This window comes from Coenobita brevimanus, chromosome 26, assembly GCF_032717465.1.
Source record: "Coenobita brevimanus isolate Jiangsu-jjx chromosome 26, ASM3271746v2, whole genome shotgun sequence".
In the NCBI taxonomy this organism is placed as follows: domain Eukaryota; kingdom Metazoa; phylum Arthropoda; class Malacostraca; order Decapoda; family Coenobitidae; genus Coenobita; species Coenobita brevimanus.
The window spans coordinates 10,118,657-10,140,067 of record NC_136979.1 but is presented as its reverse complement, the minus strand read 5'-3'; the positions used below and the strand labels follow the sequence as shown (position 1 = coordinate 10,140,067).

Here is a 21,411-nt window from a genome sequence, read left to right as displayed (position 1 = left end):
TTTAAATTAATCTATGCAAATAACTATACGGTACAGTCAAGTCATCTAATCTGTGGCAGTATGGTTCTGGACCAATGCCATGCTTTAGAAATTCCGTGGATTATAAATAACGTAACTTATGGAAAAAATTACTTATGGTTCTGGCCTCTCAGCCAAGGTGCCACATATCACCCTACCTACAAGCAACTAATCACCAGCAAACATTAGCCCACACCCAAATAATTATTCAATGCATCCCTGCCTGCCCTCCTCTCTTCCTATTTCTCCCATCTTTCCTGTCACTTCTTATTGCTTTTCTTTCCTTTATAGGTGGCTTTACCTTGAGTGACAAGCCTAATGGTTTCCTGTAAGCCAAGAAACTATTTACAACACTGGGTGGTAACCATGTAACCAAACCATACGTGCTCCCTACGTGTCGATAAGTGGGTTGGTGGAGGGTTAGTGCCCCTTCCCGTAAAACAACTAACTCAAAGTCAAATGGCCACCCCGTATGGGATTATGGCGCCTGGCAATAGATAGATAGATAGATGTATTACTTGGAATAAAGAATAGTAAATATTAACTCCTAAAGTGCTAACAGGATCAACTGATTCTTTTTCAGGATTAAGCAAGAGACCGAATGTGATCGATAAGAGGGGCTTTTGGGAAACACTGCAGACACTAGGCTTCAGCCCGATTGTGACATACATTGATGCAAACCAATGAGAACTAAGTCCTCAGCAGGGAGGAGGGAGAATCCGTGCCCGTGCCCATGGTGGGGGGAGGTGATTCCCCCACCACCCTCTTGCCACTTTCCTCTACCCCAATTCCTTTGTTCACTCTCCCCCTCCCACGTCTCTGACCACCTCCAAGCTCCCTCCCTCCCCCTCCCCCACCATCCTTCATTACGCCACCATGGTTACCCCCCCTTTCCCCCCCTCCTTGTCTCCCTGGGGAGGGTTATATTCCCCCTACCCACCCTCCACACTCCGGAACTCCCTCTCTGCCTCTCCTCTTTGTCTTGTGGTCTGTCTCCCACCTCAATACCCTTGTGCCACTCCTCCAGGCCTCTCCCCACCCCACCCCTACCCCCCACCCCCTGTAGTATGCTGTCCTCTTACAACTCACCCCTCCCCTCCGCCTAAAGTATTATACATCACTGTTACTATTCATGTCATATGTTTTCATTCAATACCACATTACTGTTTATGTAATTGTATACATAGATGCACGAAGCATAGAATGTACCTATGTTTTTTCATGTTATTTTTGTTTCATGAATCTCGGTGTATATACCATAATGTTTCCTGTAAATGTTAGTAATGTTTGTTTTTTATAATAATAAACTGTGTATTTATTTTAGTGTAGGTGGTGGCGACCATCATCCACTCACTTGATGTAGTGCTGCCTACTTCTTCCTTAGCCTTTATCATTCTTTTTCTGTGCCTGCCCTCCTCTCTTCCTATTTCTCCCATCTTTCCTGTCACTTCTTCTTATTGCTTTTTCCTTTACAGGTGGCTTTACACCGAGTGACAAGCCAAATGGTTTCCTGTACGCCAAGAAACCATTTACAGTGCTGGGTGGTAACCATATAACCAAACAATACATGCTCCCTATGTGTCAACATGTGGGTTGGTGGAGGGTTAGCGCCCCTCCCCTTAAAACAAATATCTCAAAGTCAAATGACTACCCCTTACAGGATTATGGCGTCTGGCAAATAGACAGATTGATAGTCTTTCTCTTACACCATCATTATTATTTTGCATGCTTTAGTTTTTTTTCCCCTTGAAATTCTTACAGCTGCTTGATTTGACAGCTCTGAGGGGATGGGATGGGGGGGACGGGGTTAGGGGAGAGGGGTTAGGGTGGGTGGTTGTTGGAGTGTGTAACACCGAGAAAAAGATTTTGCATGCTTTAGCTCTTTTTTTTTATTTATTTATTTTTTTATTTTGACAGCTACACAGATATGAGGGAAGGGGACAGGGGGAGGGCTGGTAAGGAGGACAGAAGTGTTGGTGGGGAAGGGTATTGGGAGTTAGTGAGGAGCACCGACATAATTATTTTGCATGCTATTGTTTGAAAAAAAAAAAATTGAGCTGTAAAATTCTGAAGAGGGAGGGGTAGGGGAAGGGAGGTAAGGAGGAGGGGAGGAAGAGAGGAGGGGGGGGTGATAAGAGTGGGTGCAGAGGGTCATGGAAGGGGAGGAATGAGGGAGGAATGGTGGGGGAGCACATAGAAAACTGGAGTCGCCCCACCTGGAGGGCTAACTTTTTTCAACTTTGACGGGCTATAGCTTATGAACCAGATGGTCTAAAATGCTCCAGTTTGTGGCATAAGGTGTGTAAATTCAAGCTCTAAACCTTGGGCATAACACTTTTAATTTCTGTAAGAGCTAAAAAATCGGCACCATATACTGTACAGTACAGATTTTTATGGTACGGTCGATTGAATAGCATATCCTAGGGGGTAAATAAACAATATTAAAGGGTCTTACCTGACTCCGACCGATGACAATGCTTAAATAGATGGGGCAGGGGGGGGGGGTAAATAAACAATATTAAAGGGTCTTACTTGACTCCGACTGATGACAATGCTTAAACAGATAGGGCAGGGGTGAGGGTTCTGAGGCTAGAGGCAAACTAGGGCCTCTCAGCATGAGGCGAGTGTGGTGGTGCCTCGTGCTGCCACTGCCTCAGCCCCGTTTCTTCTTCGATTCATTGACACCATAACCAGCAGCTGTTCTTGCTTTTTCTCTCTATTTTATCGATGCTACAAATAACATTCATTATCTGGTCATATTTTAGGGGTGGATTTTTTTTTCTGTCCCCTTTTGCAATGAAGTCTTAGGCTGGCTGTGGTCTATCATCATATCATGCTGGAAGGGTAAAAAAAAAAAAAAAAAAAAAAAAAAAAAAAAGGGGGGGGGGGCCAGGTAGTCCTCTGAAACCACGCTTGTGGCCACTCTTGCAGCGGGTGGTGCAGGAATAAACAATGGAGGGAAGTAATGCATGCACTTGCCACCAGGGAAGAATTATGATTGCTTCTCATTGCTTGCCTGTGAATGGCTGAAGGCTGCAGTTTGCGGCAGACGCGCCGTGGAAATCTCAACAGAAATGCGTCACTTTGGCGCCAAAAGTCCATGCTTTAACCCGTGGCGTCCCGTCAACGTTCTTCCATGTCCTCACGTTTTGTCACTGCCAATCCCGTCGACGTACTTTAACGTCCTGCAATTGCAAGGTTCATAATTTCCACAATTTTCAAAATTCGCGCGAGATTTTCGATTCGCCCACCTACCCAAGCCTCCCCTACCTGCCGCCAGGCGGGCAGCGTCTCAGACCCCGCATGACCCGCGCTCGCCCTTGTCTCGGTCACTCACCTGTTAGCAGTGACCCAGGTCAGACATGGCGGTAAAGGTCTCTCAGACGACGAAATACAATCCGCCCTGGATGCCTTCACTGGAGATAGTGATTCTCCACTTGATGATGATGTGGTGGATCGAGATTACGTCCAGCCTGAGGAGGAAATAACAAGCAATGATGAGGAGGTCCCTTCGCCCCGGAAAAAGCGGTATGTGACATATCGTAAGGCAAGGGAAGGCCAGCCTGCACCCAAACCACCTGCACGGACCTCTCTCCATCCCCTAGAGAGAGATTCTGATGAGGACGAGGATGAGGACGATGACAATGACGGCGGCTTAGGACGTGATGTTGCCTCGTGGTTGGGGAAGGAAAAAATCTCACCCCGAGGATCAGAGGGTGGGGTGAGAAGGCAAATAAGGTATGGTCCTAGTGTGTTATCTGGGGAAGGCGAAAGTGGTGTGGTGGGAGTGTGGGGTGAAAGGGAAAGTGGTGTGGCGGGAGCGCGGGGTGAAGGGGAAAGTGGTGTGAGGGAGGCAGCACGAGCACGTGGTGCACGTAGGCCTAGGGGAGAGGAGGTGGAGCCACTCCCCAGCATGTCTTTCGCCCCACAATATTCCCAAACTTCCTCCCCACAGCCCCAGGATGTGGGGAAAGGAAGGAAAGGGAAGGGAAAGGGTAAAGGAAAAGGGAGAGGGAAGAGAAGTGCGAGTGATGAAAGGTGCCGCTCTCCGCCTCCCCAACCTCCCCCACCACCCTCACCTCCCCACCCTGACGAAGGCGACGATGGGGACGTGGCTGGAGACGGTGGTGTCTCGTGGAACTGGGAAGATGGGAGTAATTTTACTCCCATCATTCACCCTTTCACTGAGGAGTGGCGGTCTGGTTGCACGGCTCCAGGTGTGCATGCGGGTTCCACTAGGGTGGATTTCTTCCACCTGTTCTTTGGGGAGGCGTTTGTGGGGCGCATAGTGGAACAGACAAACATATTTTCACGAACACAGCGCCGTGAAAGTGAACGTTTGGGAACAACGAGCAGGCATTCCCAGCAATATGACTATCCTGTGACGATTTCTGAGATGTTCCTATTTTTTGCCCTGGTTCTCTTGATGGGTGTTGTGAGAAAAAATCAAATACCTGCATACTGGACCACTGACCCAAAGACCATCACACCTTTCTTTGGAAAGGTGATGAGTCGTAATAGATTTCAGCAGATTCTCGGCCGCCTCCACTTTTTTGATGCAGAAGATCCAGCTAATGCTAATAACACTGATAAAATGAGGAGAATTAGGCTTGTATTTGATCATTTACGGGGAATGTTCCGCTCCTCATTTTATCCTTACAGAGACCTCGTCATAGACGAGAGTCTTGTGTTGTGGAAAGGCAATATTTCCTTTCGCCAGTACATACCCAGGAAGAGACACCATTTCGGGTTCAAGATCTTTGTTATGTGTGACTGTAAGACTGGTTATGTGCAAGACATAGTCTTGTACACAGGCGCACAGACAGATATAACAGAGGATCGTAGTATAGGACTCTCAGGGGCCGTGGTGAAGACAATGATAGAGGAGTACCTTCATCGTGGTCATGTGTTGTACCTGGACAACTGGTACACTAGCCCTCTTCTCGCTTGGTTCCTCCACCAACACAACACCGGAGTCTGTGGTACAGTCAAGAGAAACCGTTGCCATATGGTCAAGATAGGGAGGAAACTTGACAAGAACGAGGTGGTTTTCTTCCAGGCAAATAACATCCTTGCCACCCTGTGGAACCACAACAGGGAAGTTTGCCTCCTATCAACTGTACACAGCCCCCTGATGCACCGTACAGACTCCGTTGATCACCGTAGCGAGAGGAGGCGCAACATCTGGAAACCCGAGTCTGTACTGGACTATAATCTGAACATGAGGCAAGTGGATCAGACTCGATGATTTCCAGTGTTGACTGTGCCAGGACCACGATGAAGCGGTACAAAAAGCTCTTTTTCCACTTGCTCGACATCACGGTCCTGAACGCACACTACCTGCACGCCATGACAACGGGAGTATCAGAGACCTTTGAGGGGTTTGTGAGGGAGCTGGCACGTGAAATAATCGCCGGGTATGCCCAGGACAGACCTACACACCGCACCTGCACCCCCATGGCTGCCCAGACTCCCCTACGCCTCGCAGGACGCCACTATCCTAGCACAATCCCTTCCGAACCAAACCGTCGTAAACCCCAGCGCCGCTGCCATGTATGCAAGCACTTGACAGTCAGACCAGCCACTCAGAGAAAAGACACAAGGTACGAGTGTGTAGAGTGCAATGTTGCGTTGTGCCTTCAGCCATGTTTCAGAGAGTACCATAACTTCCTACACTACTGAAACTGTGTGGGATGGCGATATGACATTCAGTATAATGGTAAGGCCAGTCAGTATGTGTTAAGTCTTATATAAAGTTGAAACGGGTGTAATGTTTGCAGGAAAGTAATGTATAAGTTGAGAAATAGAGTAAGTTGAAAGAAGTGATATCAAAACTACACCCACTGTGTAAATCTGCGAAAATATGACGCTCAGTCTAACACTCTGGTCAGTAAATATGTGATAGCAAGAATATAAAGTGGAAACGGGTGTAATGTTAGTAGGAAAGTAATTTATAAGTTGAATACTAGTGTAAGATGAAACAAATGATATCGCGATAACACTCACTGTGTAAATATGCGATAATATGACGCTCAGTAAAATAGCAAGGTCTCCAATTATGTAATGGCAATTATATCAAGTGAAAACATGTGTAATGTTAGTGGAGAAGTATTATATAAGTACAAAAATAGGTTGCAAGTTGAAATAATAGTCATAGCGACTTCACCCTCTGTGTTATTATGCGCTATCATTATGCTAAATAATTACGTAAGGCCTGAAACTATCTCAAAACAGTTCTCAAAAGTGGAAAAGTGTATAATGTTATTAGGAAAGTATTATGTAAGTTGAAAAAACACAATACGAGCTGAAATGACAGTCACAGCGAGTTCACTCACTACATAAATACGAGTAAGCGCTAACATTACGCTAAATGTTATCGAAAGGCCTGTGAATACGTAAAAACAGTTCAATAAAATGTAAAATGGTATAATGTTATTGGAGATGTATTATGTAAGTAGAAAAAATGATATGTATCATGATTCAGCAATGTTAGCGATTCACTGTAACCAGTCTGGCCGATTTCGCTCGGTTTGCACGATGGTACAATGCTTATTTCAATTCTATTTTTGTATAAAATCCAATTTACTCTTTTATCACATGTTTTTATGTTTGTAATAAATACATATCTACTTACTTTCATTGGTTTTCCAGACTTATAATACCATAGAAAACGTGAGAGCCTCAGACCACCTCCACAGAACACGGTACCAGGTGTAACGAAGGTATACCTGTTTAGGCAACTTATGGACCCCGGTGAACACTTTCTTGGTGAATAACCATTGTTTCTGACCAAAAGCGAAAGTTTTAGCAAAAAAAATTTGGGTCCAAAAATGGTCGGGATTGGGGGGTACCAGTGGTGAAAAAGTGGTCGGGACGGGGTGGGTTAAGCATATAACTGTGGTTTCTGCTACTTTCGGTTCTGAGCAGGAACAATGCCATGGATTAGAAAACCGTAGCTTACAAACACATATTTTATGTGACTTGACTTACAACATTTGGGCAATCTTTTTGTCAAACGGTTATTCACACCCATATACTGTACAGTAATCGCTCGACTATCCGGATGCTCTGCATCTGGACATTAGGCCTTGGCTCTATTGTTTTTGTATCCAGATTTATCTATCCATATCCTAACATAAAAGTTCTGATATCGGCAGCATATATAGGGACACCATCGCTGGACTGAGTGCTGAGCCCATTGCCAGGCCCTCGTGTTGAGGATATTCCTCGTTGTTGAATCTGAAAGCACCAAATTTTACACACATGGAAATGTGAATCCTGTAATCACTTTTCTTACTGGTAAATCCTCCTCACTAATGAGGTTTAACATTTGGTGCGATAAGTGCAATAAGTGCAGTAGAAAAAGTGTTAAACCTTATCAATGAGGAGGATTTACATGTAAGAAAAAGCGATCACAGGATCCACATTTCCATGCACGTAAAATCTGGCGCTTTCAAATTCAACAATGAGGAATATCGCCAACACGAGAGCCTGGCAATGGGCTCAGCATTCAGTCCAGTGATGGCATCCCTATATATGGAAATGCTTGAAAGGGATCATTACAAAAAGATAGTGCTGAAAAGCACAAGTGGTATAGATATGTGGCTGACATACTAGTGATTACACACAGAAACACCAGGAATGACAATTTACTTCTTAAACTAAATAATGGAAGTGAAAAGATAAAGTTTACAGTGGAAGAAGAAAATGATGGTAAAATACCTTTCTTGGACACCTTAATTATGAGGGCCAGTGATCAAGCAAAATTCACTGTTTACAGGAAACCAGTCAACAAAGATGACTACATTCACTACTTCAGTGCTCAGGACAACAGGACAAAGTCAGAAGTGGTAACTGGCCTTTTTCTAAGAGCATTTAGGATTTGCAGTGTAGAGTATCTCCAAAGTGAATGAGACTGCATCATAAGTGCCTTTCTAAAACCTGGATAACCCAAGGGCCTCCTAGTCACACCAAAAGAAAAAGCACGGCAAATAATGGAAAGGGAAAAGTCAGATAAAAGACAGGATAAGTACCTAATAGTACCAAATTCCAACATAGTCATAAGCCTTTGAAAACCACTATGCCATACCAATAAAAACATAGTGACATCAGGTATGCATATAACTGACATAATAAGAGAGAAAAAAGGAGGCCCTCAAAATGAAAACAGCACAGTATACAAGATACCCTGTAGTGGATGCGAAGCAACCTACTATGGAGAAACCAGTAGGGGCACAGAAACAAGGCTGAGGGAGCACAAAGGCAATGTAAGACATCATTGGATAACCAGTGCCCTGGTCAACCACAAAGATGAAAAACATCTGCCAAAATGGAGGGAAACAGAAATATTAGAGAAAAATCTGACAAAGGCACAAAGGAAAGTTTTGGAGGCACTCTACATAACAAACAATAAAAATAAGAAAAGAGTAGGTGATGTGGTGTGGTCTCACATAGAAGTGCAGATGATCAGGTCAGAGAGGGAAAGGTAACAGACCAATCAGCAACCTGCAGACTAAGGATTAGCCAAGTGTGTGATCCAGTAGCAGGCCATATAAGTCAGACTGACCCAGGAAAAGTTCATTCCTCTGAAGAAGCCTCTGTGCAAAACTAGTCAGGAATTAAACTTCTGTCTCAGACTCATGTTTCTTTACACCACTCATATACATCTGTCAGAATGTCTCAACATGTGTGCAGTGTGTCGGAGAGAGCACACAGAGACTGTATGGCACAAAAGGATTGACATTGCTAGTGAATCTCTTGAGCATGTGGAAGAGTTTTGTTACTTGAAGGACATTTTATGTGCTGTGGCCAGGGTACTGTACGCAGTGGTTCAAGTAAGTTCAGGGAGTTGCTGCCTCTCCTGATATTGACAGGCCTCTCCCTCAATGCTAAGGAATCTTTGTATGCAGCATTTGTTAGGAGTGTGATGGGGACACCTACCATTCACTCACTCAGTGTAGGGATGCCTTTTGATCACTACAATGAGTAACAAGGCAATTGGTATTCTACACCCAGGAAACCATTTACTAGGCTTGGTGGTAACCATATAACTGGGGTTTTTGGCCGGTTAAGTGTCCCCCAGATTCCTCTATCTAAAATCACTTAATCATGGCATATGTTTTGGACAGCCTCAGAGGGCCCAATACCTACTCATGGCCCCAACCAAAAGGGCAGATTTGCATGGCCATGTGGAATGTGAGAGGGGTGAATAAGGATAGCAAGAGGGTGGAAGTGGTGAATGTGTTCAAGAGTGCGAAATATGCCATGATGGCACTGTGTGAGACAAAGCTGAAAGGGTGTGAAGTGGAGGTGTGGGAAGGTGTAAAATGAGTAAGAATGGGCATGAATGGGTGAGGAAGATGCAGGGAAGGAGTTGTTTTGTTGATGGACGAAGTGTGGTAGAGTGGAATGAGATTACAAATGTGTCAGCTCGACATGTATATATGTCAGGTTCAAGTTTGAGAAGGTGAAAGTGGCTGTGATTGTTGCATATGCACTGTGTGATGAGTGAGAGAGAGAAAGACAGATTTTTGGATGAGCTGGATGAAATAGTGGGAGAAATGCCCAGGAGCTATAAACTGATCATAATGGGTGATATGAATGGAAGAGTAGGTCCTGGTCCTGAGGATGACATAATGGGTTGTAATGGAGTGCCAGGAGAAAATGATAATGGGAAGCTACTGAAGGAATGTCAGGAAAGGAGGTTGTGCATTTGTAACTCGTATTTCAAACACAAAGATGCACACAGATGTATATGGCATAGAGGGAACGGGGATCATGTTGAAAGAAGCCTGATTGATTATGTGTTCGTAGAGAGGCTGATGCTGGGAATGGTTGCTGATACAAGGGCCATGAGAGGACGATGTGGAGGTCTGTCAGATCATATGGTTGTGGTATGCAAGATAAGACTGAGAGGAGTGAGGTGGACCAAGAGAAAGAGGAGCAGCCAGGGAGAAAGACCAAAAGTCGAGAAGCTGAGGATCAAAGAAACGGCAGATGAATATAGGACCAAAGTAGGGGAAAAGCTAGAATTTGTGAATTGGAATGAAATGGATCTACAGTAGACAGCCTGTGGAATGCATATAGGGATTACTGAATTAGGAATGCTAAAGCAGTGTGTGGTGTGGCAAGAGTAACAACAATGAAGAAAAGTACAGTATGGTGGGATGAAGAGGTTAAGAAAGCAGTGGAGGAAAAGGGCAAGAAGTGGCTAAAGTGGTTACAGGACAAGGGTTCAGCTAAAATAAGAACGGAATATACTGAGAACAAGAAGCATGTACAGGGACTAGTGAAGAGGAAAAGGAAGGAAGTAAATGACGATCTAGGAAGAAAAATGAATGCAAATTACTCTGAAAATAGGAAGTTATTCTGGAAAGAGGTGAGGAAATTTAGAAGCGACAGCAGAAAGAAATGTGAAAGTGTGAAGGATGTAAGTGGTAAATTATTAACCCATATGGATGAAGTAAGGATCATATGGAAAGAATATTTTGAAAGCCTAATGAATGAGAATAGAGAGAGCAGAGTGGCTGTTAACATGATTGGTTTTGGGGGTGTGCAGAGAAGGAAAGCAGTGCCAGGAGACGTGACATTCGCACAGGTGAAATGCTGTGAAGCGACTGAAAAATGGGAATGCAGCTGCAGTTGATGAGGTGTATGCAGAGATGATTAAGTGTAGTGGAAAGAGTGGAATGAAGTACTTGTTGGAGATAAGTAAGAAGACATGGATATGTTAAACTGTGCCAGCAGAGTGGCTGTGATAGTACCCTTATACAAAAATAAAGGTAAGCGAAGTGAGTGCAAGAATTACCGTGGCATAAGTTTACTGAGTGTGGTAGGGAAGGTATATGGAAGAATTATTACAGAGAAAGTAAGAGAGATATCTGAAGTCCTGGTAAGTGATGAACAGGTGACTTTAGGAGAGGCAGGGGATGTGTGGATCAAATATTTGCACTAAGACAGATAGTGGCAAAGGCTTGGAAGAAAGACTATTACGTGTTTATGACATTTATGGATCTGGAAGAAGCATATGACAAAGTATATAGAGAAAGATTGTTGAGGGTTTTGCACAAGTACAGTGTAGATGGTAAGCTGCTAGGTGATGTCATGAGTTTTTATGATGGTGGTGATGTAAGTGGGCATCTCAGTGAATTGTTCACGATTGGTGTGGGGGTGCGACAAGGTTGAGTGATGTCCCAATGGTTGTTCAATATATATATATATATGGATGGAGTGATGAGAGAAGTAAAAACATTAGTAATGGAGAGGGGGATGGCATCAGTAATGAATGGAGATGGATGGATTACCTCAAATTGGTTGCATGCCGATGATGCAGTACTACTTACAAATACCAGACAAGAACTTGGCAGATTAGTGCAGAGTTTTGCTGATGTCTGTGAGCATCATGCCTTAAGAGTAAATATAGGAAAGAGTAAAGTGATGGTTACTAAGAGAGAAAGCTACTCTCAGTGTGATAGTACAGTGAATGGAGAGAGACTAGAATTGGTGAGAGAGTTCAAATACCTGGGTACAGTAACAGAAAAGAGGAAAAATGTGCAAAAGAAGTGGAAAGCAGACTGACACAAGGATGGAAAGTAGCTGGTGCAATGAAGGCCTTGATGAACAGAGGCTTGAGTGTTGCAGATGCACAAGGCTTACAAGAAGTGTCAGTGCCAACTTTATATGGATGTGAGACCATGGTGTGGCATGAAAAATGAAAAGTCATGGGTGATAGCAGTGGAGATGGGACTGCTGAGGAAGGTATGTGGAGTACAGAGAGTGGATAGGATACAAAATAACGTGATTTGTGAAAGATGTGGAGTGAGGAAGTCCATGGACACCAGAATCGAAGAGAGTGTACTGAGATGGTATGGTCATTTGGAGAGAATGGATAACAATAGAGTGGTGAAAAAGGTATATTTGAGTGAATTTGAAGGAGGGAGGGAGGTGAGGTGGGCCAAGGAGAAGGTGGAGGGATATGGTGGATGAGTGTGAGGATGAGAGATCTGGAAGTCAGTGAGGATTGGGGACTGACAAGAGACTGAGGTGGCTGGATGAATATTGTGAGTAGAAATGCATGATAAGGGAATTGGGAACCGTTTTTTAATGTGAGTGTCCAGACTGGTTCTAGCAGAAACGTTTCTGTGAAGCTACAGAATGTGGTGAATTAGTTTTTGGCGTATCAGATAGAGCCAGGATTCAGTATGCTCGAATGGTGAGTGAATGGAAGCATGGCCGACTGGATTGGGCAAATTCTGACTGTCTGGATGTTGCTACTCCTCACCCTGCCATAGGGTGGGAAAGGAGGTCCAGATGATGATGATGATGATGATGATGATGATGATGATGTAATAATGTATGGTAGTGAGACCTGGGAAGTATTGGAAAAGGATATCTATAGGCTCAAATGTACAGAAACGACAATGATTAGATGAATGTGTAGCATGTCCTTAAGTGCAAGGCCTGGGGGGGCTACGTTTACGACTGAAGAGTTGAGAGGAAGGTTGGGACTTGAGTGTAGGGATACCCTGCTACGCAATATCCTAGATTGGTGATGGGGTAGAAATACCACCCTACCCTCCTGTTGTTGGCCTACCCCCAGTTTTGCATTTTTTTTTTTTTTTTTAATGCAAGGAAGAAGGAACCAAAGGCCACGAGCCCGCAAGGAGCCTGTGAGGTATCGTCCACGGGTGATCAGCTAAGAGTTTGAATCATGCGCACTCAGCAGCCAGTTGAGCCCATCTGCCCACCAGAATGTACAGAAACGCTCGTGCAGCCCCTGCACCCACTGCTCTCCCCATGCACATCCATATCATTCTTCTCACACCGAATGTCACCGAGCGAGGATCTCTCACACGTTCACCTACCCTGCATTATGTTACATCACCAATATTACACAAATTGCTGTTGTCGTGCATCGTAACTGTGTTCCAGGCAGTGATAATAACAGTGTGTGGTGTGTGATTTTGTGTCATTTTTGTGCTAAATAAGCATGATAATGTCTAGTCAGGGAGCTGCATGTGGTGGTGGTAGTGGTGGCAGTGGAGACCCTAGTTGGCATAAGTGGCATGCTAGTGCTGGTGCAGGTGAGGTCCCTGTGAAACACCAGCGTAAGAGTGTTTCAATGGAAGTGAAGTTAGATATTCTGAAGCGGCATGGCAAAGGTGAGGGCACGTGTGCCATTGCCTTGGCTCTCCACCTGCTGCAGTCGACTGTCTAGGCTATTATAAAGAAGGCTGCCGCCATCAGGACTGCCACTGGAAGCGCCCCCCATACCACTCGCCACAGGGAGCCAGTGATGGAGGAGATGGAGCGGATGCTCCACACGTGGATGGAGGACCAGACCAGGTGGAAGGTCCCCATGAGTCTGGCGCTCATCTGTACCAAGGCATTTTCCCTTTGGGATGATTTAAAGGTGAGGAGAAATTTGGATGCAAGTGAAACCTTTAAAGCCGGCCATGCCTGGTTTGACCGCTTCAGGAAACCGGCAAGCCTGTGCCAGGCGAGTATGTCCGGCGAGGCGGCAAGTGCAGATGCGGTGGCGGCAGCAGTTTTCCCTGACGAGCTGAAACAAATAATCATGGAGGGGAGCTACAATGGAAAGGAAGTCTTGAACTTCGATGAGGCAGGACTTTTTTGGAAGACATATCTTGCAATAGCAGAGAAGTTTATGTCAAGGTTCAAGGCTTCGAAGGACCGGCTTACACTTCCGCTGCGGGGCAACGCCGAGAGTGACCTTAAGTTAAAGCCGCTCTTAGTCCACCACTCAGAGAATCTGAGGGCTCTGAATGGCTCCATCAAGGAGAGCCTGAGGTAATCTGGAAGTCTAACAAGAAGGCCTGGCTGACGTCTGATATCTGCTCTTCCTACTTGCACTTGTACCTCTCTTGTGTCCTGAAGAAGTATGCCCCCAAGGAAAACCTAGCCAACTGATTCCTCTTGGTGGCAGACAACGTGCCTGGCCACCCTCCTGCAATGAAAGACTGGGCCAGCAACAATGAAATGGCATTCCTGGCCTCAACACCACGTCGTTGTTGCAACCTTTAGACCAGGGGATGATTGCCACCTCCAAGGCCTACTACCTCTGGCAAACCACACAGCAGCTGGTGAGGGCATGTGACAGCGACAACCGGACAACAGTACAATCAGTCTGGTGGGGGTACAATATTAGGCAAGCCATCTAGAACATCACAGGTACCTGGTGGTGGGTTGGCCAGGCCACCATGAATGGAGTGTAGCACAAGCTGTGGCCGGAGTGTGTTCATCACTGAATGGCTTCCCCGAGGGCGTGCGACCACTGCCGGTGGAATGGGTGCAGCAGGACATCGTACAGCTGGCAGGATTCAATAAGGTACACGAGGCAGGATTCAATAAGGTGGACGAGGAGGACGTGGAGAAGGTCCTGGACAGCCACAGGGAGAAGCTGAGTAACAAGGGGCTCCTCATCATGGAGAGCCAACGAGCCCACCAGGAGCCACAGGAGGCAGAAGCCGTCCCAGAGATGCGAGCCCTGAACACAAAGATTCTAAAGGAGATGGTGGCCCATGCTGACGAAGCGGTCTCCTTGATGAAGATAAACAGCCCTCTCCCAGGACAAAGCAGGGATGCAGCTGATTGTCTGGAGGAGGGCATGAAGGTGTACCGAATCATGTTGAATGAGAAGAAGACAGCGGCAAGGCAAATGACAATCACGTCGTTCTTTAAGCAAGACACCACCTTGCCTTCTCCTCGCAGAGGATCTCCCCAGACCTCCAGCAACCGACAATCGCCCAAGGCCTTCACCAGCAGAGAAACTCCCAAGGCCTCCACCCACTGAGGACGTTATGCTCGGCCCCTGGTGCTGGACCCGACATCCAGCAGATCCCTGTCTCCCTCCGTGCCACCTGAGTCTCCACTGGTGCACTCCCCCACCCCATCACTACCTCCCTTGTCCCAGCCTCGGTCTCCAACCCTGACACCATTTTGGCCACCGCCTCTGTCTCCCTCACCACCACGTGAGCCACTGCATATGTCTCTCTCACTATCATGTAAGCCATTGCATCAGTCTCCCTCGCCACCTCATCAGTCATTATGTCGCACCCCATCGCTACCTCGTAAGTCATTGCATTGGATTCAAGCACCACCCTCTGAGCCATCACATCAGTCTCCCGTTACCATCAACCCATCTCGCCAACCTTCCCCCCCCCGACCTTCCCCCGGAGATGGGGTCTGAGGGTTTTGAGGAGGATGAGTGAGTGCTAGGGAGCATCACGTGTCCCCTAGCCTCAGGGGGCTTAGCAAGGATGACGGCCAGGACCAGACAAGGACTTAAAAGAAGTAAGTGATGAAAGCTCTGATAATTTCTGACCCATTGTTTATAATTTTCAGATTTTATTTACTGGTTTTGGTGAGTTATTAACAGGTTTTAGGCTTAGGTTAGCTTCTTTTACAGCTGTTAGGCCATTTAGACTGGCTATAAACTTGTTTTTGGACTCATTTTGGTGGGTTTAGGACTTGGCTGGGGAGGAATCCCAAGGCTCAAAAATGCATCCCTATACATTACATGTTAAATTTACCCCACTATACAATACTGCACCTGGCGATGGGTTTTTTTCTTAACACATCCCATCGTAATACCGGGGTAGCCATGTATTGCTGTTGTGATGAGAGGCGGTGGTAAAACAAGATGGTTTGGGCACGTGGAGAGGATGAAGGATGACAATTGGGTGCAGAAGGAAAGAATTTTAAGCAACATATTTCTGTTCTGTATGCGTACTCATCGCACCAGCAGGAACCTTCAGCCAGGAACGACATTTGCCCGCTGTTTCAAAACTAACCATAGGTTTTTCTCGAAAATATGCTCAATATGTTTCTCAAGCAAAATTACCTATTTTAACTTAATCTGACCCAACCTAACCAATTCTAAAGTATCCCACTAGGACTGCTTGGCTGAGATGGCTGGCTGCAGTGTTGAGATGAATATCCATACAGAACAGAAATATCCATGAACATCAGCGGTAGGGTTGTGAGAATCTATCTATCTATCTATAGCCCGATGCCCTAATCCCGCAAAGGGTGGCCGCAGACAAAACGCCTCCAAGTCGCTCTGTCACCCACCATTTGACTACCCTCCCCCCAACTCACCCCCCCCTCCCTCATATACCTCTCAACTTCATCCCTCCACCTCATCCTCAGTCTACCTCTCCCTCTCCCTCCCTCCACCTCACCTACATACACCCTCTTGGTCAATCTTTCATTCTCCATTCTCTTCACATGTCCAAACCACCTCAGTGTATTTCTCTTAATCTTCTCAACCACATCCACATCCACCCCACAGCGTTCCTTCACTTCTTCATTCATCAGCTTGTCCCTCCACGTCACTCCACATGCTCCTCTCAAGTAACTCATTTCCACTGCTCTCACTCACTCTCACTCTTGACTTGTTCCCCTCTTGTGAGAAGCGGACCAATAAAGACCTGGGACAAGTTCATGGAATGTAATCGCAGGGATAAGGGACTGACTAGGGACGCTGCCAGAGACCGAACAGCATGGACAGCCACCATTAATTGACCAAGACTGCATGAATGTTGGAGCCTCTATAAACGAAACAATGCAAAATCAAGAGGTAGCTTAAACTAAGGACAGCTGTTGGAAGAGGCTGCACTTCAGAGAGTCAATGCTCTTCCACCTCCAATGACTGTTGATATACCCCAGTAGCCATGCCTCTTGTCCACTGACCTATCTGGCAGTAAGACTACATTTCTTTCTGTTTAACTCTGAAAGTGGAAGGTTATGACAGGTCATTCAGTCATGGATGGCTACTGCATTAGATGGGGGTGGTCTCATCACCTGGGTGTGACTCCACCTCCTTTCCCTTCTTAAAATGCAAAATGGGCTGACCCTTATCATCTCTGACAGGATTCCTTCCACACCATTCTCAGTAAACATCACATGGTTGGCTTCAGATAAACAACTTCTCACAGATGGTGCAGTTTAGCAACCAGTGACAGCAGGTCAGTAATAATAGCTTCACCAGCCACTTTCTCATGAATATTCAGAACTACCACATTCTAGCCTCAGGCCCCTACAACTCAAAAAAGGTTAAGTGGGACTGGCTGTTCCTTAGCCTGAAAATAAATACAAAAACAACAGTTCAGATCTGGGAAAAGAAGTTATAAAACCCGCCACCAGACTGGAGGATTATCTTTACTGAGTTTGGGGTACCTGTGATGTGGTCAACATGCTCAGCTTCTATGATGCGCTGCTGTTCTTCAGCACACGTGATGACATCCTTGGGGACCTTCTGACCATATGACAGCCGTCCATCCTTATTGATCTGGCAATGACCCAACCTTAATTATTTTGTCATAACACATGGAAAATATTAAATCTTCATATAATCTTAAATGTCAGGACCAACTTGCCTAGCCCCAGGTTCCTACGCTCCTCCTGGAGCAAAGTAGGATTGGATGATCAATGGATGGAACATTTATCATCCTGATAATGCATTTCACTTAAACTTTACATACCGGTATCTGTGATATAAGTTGATACCACTGCAGTTCAGCAAAGTCTTAATAAAAACCAACTTTCCTAAAAGAAATCATGTTCCACAAAATTCACCTTACCAGGTAGTTTGTGGAGCGCTTCTTAATGCCCTTCTTGTAGGCCTCGGTGGCACCCTCGGGGAAGGTGCCAGTGTTGAGGTAGTGGTAGACTTCATTGTAAAACATACCATCTGGGTCATCTGGCTTCAAGAATGGTGCTAATGGCAGTGGTGCCAATGCTACAGACTTGTCCTGCAGGGTGATACATGACATCAAGTTAATACCTGTACATTCTATATTATCACTTTGCCCATGAACAATGTGGCTTTGGACTACACATTATTACAAAATGCAACATGATAATATTCTGGGTTTTTAACAATGCACAGCAGTTTGCCAACATCTCCAAAGGCCAATGATGCCTGCTCTAGCTATTTTTAAATAATAATAATAACAATATTATAGTGTGGTAGGTGGGGGCACTCACCATCCACTCATTCAATGTAGTGCTGCTCTCGGGTGTCTGCCCTGTCCTCTCCTCCATCCTTCTTTCCTTCCATCTTCTTCTGTCTTTCTTTCCTTCATTCTTTCCTCGTCTTTCTGCCTACGGGTGACTTTACACTCCCTCCTCTGTCTTTCATTCCTTCATTCTTTCCTCTTCCTTCTGCCTGTGTGTGACTCTACACTGAGTGACAAGCCAAATGGTTTCCTGTACACCAGGAAACCATTTACTATGCTAAGTGGTAACCATATAACCAAATTTTGGCACCTGGTGGTTTAGTGGGTAAATATTGTGCTCCAGTCGGATTGAGCCGGTGAAGGTTTATATCCAAGGGGTGGTTGGGGTTTACTGCACATGTAATGCCACTCAGGGATGAATGAGGTTGGTCACACTCATCTTAAATGTCAGGACCAACTGCCTAGCCCCGGGCTCCTACGCTCCTCATGGGGCGACATAGGATCGGATGATGGATGGATGGATGGATAATCTGGTCTTCTGTTTCTGAAAAACGCCAGTTCTTCCTTCGGGAATTCACTAGTGCTCGACACACATACATTATTTTTACAATTACAAGAATTGTGACATCTCACATATACAACACAAGCTACATCATATATATATATATATATATATGAAAGTGACAATAATTAAACCCTATAATCATCCGTCACAGTACCTCTCTCCGGGTCAAGGCATTTTGAAAAAAGTAAGGCTTTCAGCTGTCTCTTAAAGGATTCAACATAAGAGAGCTGTCTTAAGAGACAATGGCAATCAGTTATATAATCTAGGGAATCTATACACAAAAGAACGATCAGAGAAAGATGACTGGTGAATGGCTCCAGGCTTGTTAAGATGCAAGGAATCATCTTCACTGTGTAACATCACACCCGGGCGTGCCGATGGAAGTCTTAATAATTCAGGAAGATACTTCAGTTAACCCAAACTTAAGAACCTTGAAAGTAATAAGACACAGTTTAAATTCAATTCTAGCCTTTACTGGTAACCAGTGCAACTCAATCAGGAATGGGGTAGTCAAGTTTCTCAGGGGGAGACCAAAGATAAGCCGTGCTGCCCTGTTCAACATAGACTGAACTTCTGTTAGTACAGTATATTATTAGGAAGACCGACCCACGGTGAATTACAATAATCAACACGAGTCAAGATCACTGCATGGAACAATGTTAAGAGGCACTGTCTATTCAGGAATGTTCTCACAGAGTACAGATTTATGATACGCAAGGTACACCCTCTGACAACCAGACTAATATGTTCTTTGTAACTTAACTTTGAATTAAAGTAAACACCCAGATTTCGAACAGAACTGACTGGATGAAGCTGTGACATGCCAATGTTCAAAGCCAGGGCATTATCAGAGTCATCACCCCTTCTGTTTCCTCTGCTGATGATGATCTCAGTTTTACCATCATTCAGCTTAAGTTTCCTCTTAGCCATACAAATCTTAATATCAGACATTAGAGATTCAAGCTTTGTCTTAGTATCATTGATATCTAACACCTTAACATAGAGCTGGGTGTCTTCAGCATAAAAATGATAGGACAAATCGTGACCATCAAGACAATAAACTACTTGTTTGGATAGTAAATAGAATTGGACCCAAAACTGATCCTTGAGGGACTCCAAATAGTAGACGAGCTGAATCAGAGCTAGTGTAATCAACAACCACTCTCTGAGATCTGTCTGGTAGATACGACTTAAGGAGTAAAAGAGCACTATCACAAACGCCATAATTCTACAGATCATCCAACAATAGTTTATGATCTACTGTATCAAAAGCTGCAGACAGATCCAAAAGAACTAGGAGAGAGAATATCCCACTGCAAGTGTTTGCCACCAAGTCACTATGAATCCTTGTTAGTGCAGTTTCAGTTGAATGGTATTTTCTGTATGCTGACTGAACAACAGGAACAACTCTGTTGTGTTCCAGTAGTGGTACGAGTTGATCGAGTATGACCCGCTCAATAATCTTGGATAAAAAAGACAGGTTAGAGACGGGACAATAATTTGTCATGCTCCCGACATCAAGGCCAGGTTTCTTAATTAGGGGCCTAAGCAAAGCATTTTCTCAGACTGCACGAAATTACTTTCTAAGAAGCATCTATTTATTATGTTGCAGATAAATTCTGCGGCATGCTCATAAACATCAGGCAGTTGTGACATGTTACACAGATCGAGTGGGCAAAATGTTTTATTAAGTTCTCTGACGTAACATTTGACTTTGTTTACATCCAGCGGATGAAATGTTGAAAGCAAATGATCCCCGGTGCACCGTGGCTCAAAGTCAACTGAGTACGTTTCACTAGAAGAACTGCTGTCTAAATCACTCCTTATGCAAGATAGCTTAGTTGTAAAAAATGAAGCAAAATCAGAAGCCAATTGGGCATCAGTAACAGAAGTTGGTTTAACAATTACATTCCTCCGACCAACCAAATTGTTCTCAACTGCAGACAGTTTTTTTTTTATCACAACCACATGAATCAACTTTATTTTGATAATACTGTACCTAGCCTTTTGGGCTTTTACAGTGTGAACAACTGCTCTTCTCGTGAAAATATAACACAAATGAGTTAATTAGGTCCACTGCAAGCACCACTCACATTCTGCTTTTCTACGTTGTCTACACAAAGAATTAATGGATGGACCATACCACGAAGAATTATCACGTACAGTGATTGTTTTTACTACCTCAGGACAATAAAGGTCAAAAATTGACCTAAGCTCATTGTTGTAAATATCAACCAATTCATCAGAATGCTGACCAATTTCAAGACACATGAACTGGCAGTCACCATTCCTATAATTTCTGGACATGATGACCATTTTATATGAATGGGATTTCGGGACATCAAAACTAAGAGTGATCAGAGCATGATCAGAGAAAAGGGGGTCAAATGAGTCAACCTCCACATCTGATACGTTACTGCAACCAACAGGGGACAAGATCAAGTCAAGGACATGTCCTGAGACATGAGTTGGATTACTCACATGATTGAAAAAATTGTTCTGCGTGATCAACTCAAGGAATTCAAAGAAAATGGTTCTGACTCTGGACTGACAACCCAATAATTGAAATCACCACAAACAAGAAGTCCTCCAGATTTAAGAGAAAACCCTTCAAGAAACCACCCAAACTCCTCCATAAAACCTCGATCTGTGCCTGGATGACCTGGTCGATAGACAATTGAATTCTAATGGTATTCTGATGGAATTTTATAAATCTATCTATCTATCTATAGCCTGACGCCCTAATCCTGCAAAGGGTGGCTGCAGACAAAATGTCTCCAAGTCGCTCTGTCACCCACCATTTGACTACCCTCCCCCCAACTCACCCCCCCTCTCATATACCTCTCA

General features: G+C 44.8%; 1 protein-coding gene across 1 annotated transcript in view; it reads right to left on the bottom strand.

The window, feature by feature from the left end:
- The window catches only part of LOC145394183 (uncharacterized), a 272,780-nt gene that overhangs the window by 213,572 nt on the left and 37,797 nt on the right, over positions 1-21,411 (bottom strand). The window contains exons 5-6 of the mRNA XM_080268165.1: positions 17,622-17,792; positions 17,218-17,329 (exon numbers count right to left, since the gene is read on the bottom strand). Of these exons, the coding sequence (XP_080124291.1) occupies positions 17,218-17,329; positions 17,622-17,792 (283 nt within the window). The remainder of the gene's footprint in view (positions 1-17,217; positions 17,330-17,621; positions 17,793-21,411) is intronic.